Raw genomic sequence first — 5,220 nt, 5'->3', positions numbered from 1 at the left:
GAGTGTGACAGGAGGTGTGCAGTCGGGCTCCGGAGCGGCTGGGGTGGGGCAGTTTCCCTGCAGGGCCGCAGGAAGGAAGAGCTGGAGGTAGAGCCACCAAGAACGGACCAATGGGGAGAGTGCCCATATTTGCACTCAGGAGCCTGCAAATTCCTCGGGGCTCAGATATCCGCCCCGACTCTCCCCCTACCCTCCCCCCCACCCCGCCCCGCCTCGGCCCGCCCCAGGCATAAAAGTCTCCAGGTGAGGCCCTCGCCACTCCTCTCGCCCACCGCTGCTCCTGCGACCAGCGTGGCCCGCGCGCTCCTTCGCCATGACTTCCTACAGCTACCGCCACTCGTCCGCCACCTCGTCCTTCGGGGGCCTGGGCGGCGGCTCCCTGCGCCTCGGGCCGGGCGGTGCCTTCCGCGCGCCCAGCATCCACGGGGGCTCGGGCGGCCGCGGCGTGTCTGTGTCCTCCGCCCGCTTCGTGTCCTCGTCCTCCGGGGGCTACGGCGGCGGCTTCACGAGCGGCCTGGGCCGGTCCGATGGGCTGCTGGCGGGCAATGAGAAGCTCACCATGCAGAACCTCAACGACCGCCTGGCCTCCTACCTGGACAAGGTGCGCGCCCTGGAGGAGGCCAACGGCGACCTGGAGGTGAAGATCCGCGACTGGTACCAGAGGCAGGGGCCCGGGCCCGCCCGCGACTACAGCCACTACTTCAAGACCATCGAGGACCTGCGGGACAAGGTGGGCGGCGGCCCAGCTGCGGAAGGTGCACCTGCCGCGCGAACCCAGCCCCGCGGGCCCGGCAGGCAGCCGAGCCAGCACCCGGCGGGGCGGGAGCGAGCCCGTTAGGTCGTGGGAGGGCCGCGGGTGGGGCAGGGAGCCGGGGGCAGGTGAGGGGGGCCGGCCGGTGCGGCAGGAAGTGGAGGTCCGGGTGTCAGAGAAGGGGGCGGGTTAGTGGGCGGGGCGGGGCGGGGCTGGTGGGTGGGGAGGCCTGGGAGGGGCTTCCGAAAGAGTGGGAGATGGGACCGTGCTTTGAGCCGCCCGGGGACAAGCAACAGTTTGGCCTGGGAGGAATGCAGTCCACCCCGGGCCAGACCTACCCCCTGCCGCCCCCGGCGCAGGCCCCTCTGCATTCCTTTTCTCCGCTGGGGCACGTCTGGTTTCCATCACGCTCCAGGCTGAAGCCCCTCCTGCCCCGCCCAGGGAGGGTGGGCTCACCGGACTTCGGAACTTCTGGGAAGAACGGGAGGGGGCATATGCTAATGGCCTGCAGACTTGGTCAAGGCGGGCAGCCCCGCCTCCCCGGGGTCCTTCTCGGCAACAGTTCCGTGTGGGTGGAGAGTCCTGGGGTTGGGGGTGCTGGAGCTGAAGAGTCTAAGAGGAGCTCCTAAGGGCATGTAGGGTGGGGCTTGGCCTCCACCCTCAGGCAGAAGCTGGGAGCTCTGCCTCCAAGAAATGTGTCAGAAGCCAGTGGGACATTTAATGATCCGCACGTGCTGGATCTCCAAACACGCAGCTCTGCACGGCGTTGCCCAGTGCCTGCCATGTGCCCAGCATGGTGCTGGGTGCCAGGTGCCAGGTGCCAGGGGCATAGAGCAGACTGACCAGACCTGTGGACAAGGAGGGACAGCTAGAGTTGTAAACAACAAAGTAGGATACTGCTTACACAATTTAAAAATTGTAATCTAACAGTAAGAAATACATTTTACCATGTATCTTCATCCATTCTCTGTCATACACACTCAAAATGGAAGCAAAACTTTTTTTTTTTTTTTTTTTTTTAAGATTTATTTATTTGAGAAAGGAGAGGGGAGAGAGGGACAGGAGAGGGAGAGAGGATCCTCGACTCCTCAACTCCCCACGGAGTATAGAGCCCTATAGATTAGGACCTGAGCTGAAATCAAGAGTCAGCTGCTTAACCAACTGAGCCACCCAGGTACCCCGGGAACACTTTCTTGAAACGATTCTTACCATACTGTGGGTGATCTCTTTTTATGTTTTGTATTCTGTTCAGGTTCAATGAAAAACTATGCAAATTACCTCCCAGTACAATGATTGATGATGAGTTGTGACTTGCTCTTTGGAAAACATAAACCCAAGTACCTCAGTCAAGGCTGTGAATGTGCACCTCACAGCAGAGGGACCTCAGACAGGTCAAGGAATCCTGAACTTCCATTTCCTGCCTCTCTGAAATAGGCATACCCGCTGACCTGGCATGAAGGATGAGGTGCAAAGTAACTGGCGCATAGCAGATGCTGAACTAATGGGAGTTCCCTTTCCTGAGGCAGAAAGTGCTTTGAATGGGGGGTACAGACAAAGGTACCCCAACACTACATCTGGTTTGCAGATCACTAGAGTCTGCCTCCTGTAAGACCATTTAGAGTTTCCCTGCGTGCAGATCTCAGATACTTTCCTCTCAGACTTCTCTCCTTGCCCTCCCACATCCATCCCCTAACCCCTGGCTCAGCGTCCCTGACAATGCTTTCTCCTGCTCCAGCTCCTGGGCATGGATTGATTCCAAGACCTCCCAGAGAGCAGGCCACTGGACAGCTGAGACATGGCTGGGGCTTTGGTCTCTAGGCAGTAGAGGCATATTCATTTGCTCTCTTCTAGGGAGAAAGGAGGCAGGGAGTGCCAGTATGCTGAACTGGTGCCATCTTCCTGCTTCTTATCTTCCAGATTCTTGGTGCCACCATTGAGAACTCCAAGATTGTCCTGCAGATTGACAATGCCCGTCTGGCTGCGGATGACTTCCGAACCAAGTGAGTCTATGTTGGCCTTGGAGAGCTGCAGAAGCCGGGGCAGGGAAGGAGGGGCAATCCCAGACCCTTTGGGGCTCAGTGCAGGTGGCAGGGGCTACTGGATTCTGTTCTCACTCACCCCAGCTGGCCTGAAGCATCTCCCAACCCCCCGGACTCCTGAACCCTGGGGGAGATGGGGGAGGGAAGTCTCCAGGGGTTCTGAGGAAATGCTGGTCTGACAACACTCATTTCCTCTGAAAGGTTTGAGACGGAGCAGGCCCTGCGCATGAGTGTGGAGGCTGACATCAATGGCCTGCGCCGGGTGCTGGATGAGCTGACCTTGGCCAGAGCTGATCTGGAGTTGCAGATCGAAGGCCTGAAGGAGGAGCTGGCCTACCTGAAGAAGAACCACGAGGAGGTAGGCTTCAGGCTGGGCTTCTGTCCATTCCACCCCAACTTCCCAGGACTGAGGACACTTGGGTAGCATGTATCCTCTCAACCATGGTCACCTTGCTGCACCCTTGGCATGGCCTTGGGTGTGGAGCAGGGCTCCCAGGGTTCCAGCAGTGGATGGTGTCCCCCTGGTCTGTCTCCTCGTGCTGGCTCCTTAGTCTGCCCCTGAACTAGCCCCTTTCTGTTTGGGGGATGGGGGAGTGAGACCTGGCCCAGGCCCAGCAGGCTCTGGGCTCAGACATGCCCATCTCCGCTGCTGTGTCTTTCCAGGAAATCAGTGCCCTGAGGGGCCAGGTGGGTGGCCAGGTCAGTGTGGAGGTGGATTCCGCTCCTGGCATTGACCTTGCCAAAATCCTGAGTGACATGAGAAGCCAATATGAAGTCATGGCTGAGAAGAACCGGAAGGATGCTGAAGCCTGGTTCACCAGCCGGGTATGTAGGGGGAAGCAGATTCCCTTTGGGGAGGTGGCAGGGAGAGAGGTCTTCACACTCTCAGGTGAGTTCTGCCTTGGGCTTATTTCTTCTGCCTCTTTTATTGCAGACTGAGGAGCTGAGTCGGGAGGTGGCCGGCCACACAGAGCAGCTGCAGATAAGCAAGACGGAGGTCACTGACCTGCGGCGCACCCTCCAGGGTCTGGAGATCGAGCTGCAGTCTCAGCTAAGCATGGTGTGTGCCCCCTGCCCCGGGATGCACTGGTGCCCACGTAGCCTTGCACAGCCTGGGTCATGGCTGTGCCCATGCCGTCCCTGGGAACCAGCCTCCAGTTAATCTCGTTCCCTCTCCCTGTCCTCAGAAAGCTGCCCTGGAAGGCACACTGGCGGAAACAGAGGCCCGCTTTGGAGCCCAGCTGGCCCAGATCCAGGCTCTGATCAGCAGCATGGAAGCCCAGCTGAGCGATGTGCGTGCGGACACTGAACGGCAGAACCAGGAGTACCAGCAGCTCATGGACATCAAGTCACGGCTGGAGCAGGAGATTGCCACCTACCGCAGCTTGCTGGAGGGCCAGGACGCCCACTACAACAACCTGCCCACCCCCAAGGCTCTCTGAGTCCAGCAGCCTCCTGGGCTCCCTGCTCTCCTGCGGATGGGGTGCCCCTGGGTAGGGCCATGGGAGGGGAGGGACCCTACCCCTGGCTCTTTCCCTGACCTGCCAATAAAGCTTTATGGCTCCAGGAGGGATGTTGGGTCTGTTTTCTCAGTCCATAAAGATGGGCCAGAACTTGGTCCTGTTTAGGATTTATTTGGATCAGAATACACCCTGTATTCCCAGGAGAGGGAGGGAGGGTGCTCACCAACTCCTACTGTTATGGTAATTCCTGTTTGCAGAACTCTTCTTCATTTATCTAACCTATTCCTTAAAACAAGCTTGTGAAATAAACATTGCTCCCCTCTTTATTTTTTAAGATTTATTTTATTGATTTAAGAGAGATGAAGAGAGAGCGTGGGCGTGAGTGAGGAGAGTGGCAGGAGAGAATCCCCAAGCAAGCTCCCTGCTGAGCACAGAGCCCAATGCAGGGCCAGATCCCAGGACCCATGAGATCATGACCTGAGCCAAAACCCAAGAGTTGGACGCTCAATGGACTGAGCCACCCAAGTGCCCCGCATTGCTCCCTTTTTACCAAGGGGTAAACTAAAAGTCAGAGAGCTGAAGTCGTTTGTACGTATAACTGTTCTAAACATGCGGCAGAGGCGGGATTTGAAACTGGGTTTGTTTGTTTGTTTGTTTTTCAGATTTAGTTTTCTTTCCATTTTACTCCCTCAAGAGTTGGTGTGTATTTGTGGGTCTGAAATTAATGTTCACTTGAGCACCTAGTATGTACCATTTGATCGAACAACCCTATATGGGTGGCATCTTATAGAGCAGGGAACAGGCTCAGAGAGGTTAAGGAACTTGTCCAAAGTCACACAGAGACTTCATGGCAGAGACAGGACCAGGAGCTAGGTGTCCTGATGATTGGCCCAAGGTGGCACCCCTACCCCAGTCTTCTGGGATTGACACTCCTTGTGCCAGGTCCTTACACCTTCCAGTCTTGCTC

The 5,220-nt window shown here is 57.5% G+C and overlaps 1 protein-coding gene across 1 annotated transcript; it reads left to right on the top strand.

Annotated features, from left to right (window-relative positions):
- The first annotated feature begins 256 nt into the window (after nt 1–256).
- KRT19 (keratin 19) lies at nt 257–4,359 on the top strand. Its single transcript, XM_072780512.1, has 6 exons — nt 257–730; nt 2,669–2,751; nt 2,992–3,148; nt 3,454–3,615; nt 3,725–3,850; nt 3,978–4,359. The coding sequence occupies exons 1-6, from the start codon at nt 314–316 to the stop codon at nt 4,230–4,232; spliced, it is 1,200 nt and encodes a 399-aa protein (XP_072636613.1). The 5' UTR covers nt 257–313; the 3' UTR covers nt 4,233–4,359.
- Nucleotides 4,360–5,220: the final 861 nt, after the last annotated feature.

This window comes from Canis lupus, chromosome 16, assembly GCF_048164855.1.
Source record: "Canis lupus baileyi chromosome 16, mCanLup2.hap1, whole genome shotgun sequence".
Lineage (NCBI taxonomy): Eukaryota > Metazoa > Chordata > Mammalia > Carnivora > Canidae > Canis > Canis lupus.
The sequence above is the reverse complement of the archived record's forward strand: the minus strand, read 5'-3'. Positions and strand labels throughout refer to the sequence as shown.

Coding starts and splice junctions, on each gene's coding strand:
- KRT19 (XM_072780512.1), top strand. CDS start 314: ATGACTTCCTACAGCTACCGCCACTCGTCCGCCACCTCGTCCTTCGGG. Junction 731..2,668: donor TCGAGGACCTGCGGGACAAG/GTGGGCGGCGGC, acceptor CTTATCTTCCAG/ATTCTTGGTGCCACCATTGA. Junction 2,752..2,991: donor GCGGATGACTTCCGAACCAA/GTGAGTCTATGT, acceptor TTCCTCTGAAAG/GTTTGAGACGGAGCAGGCCC.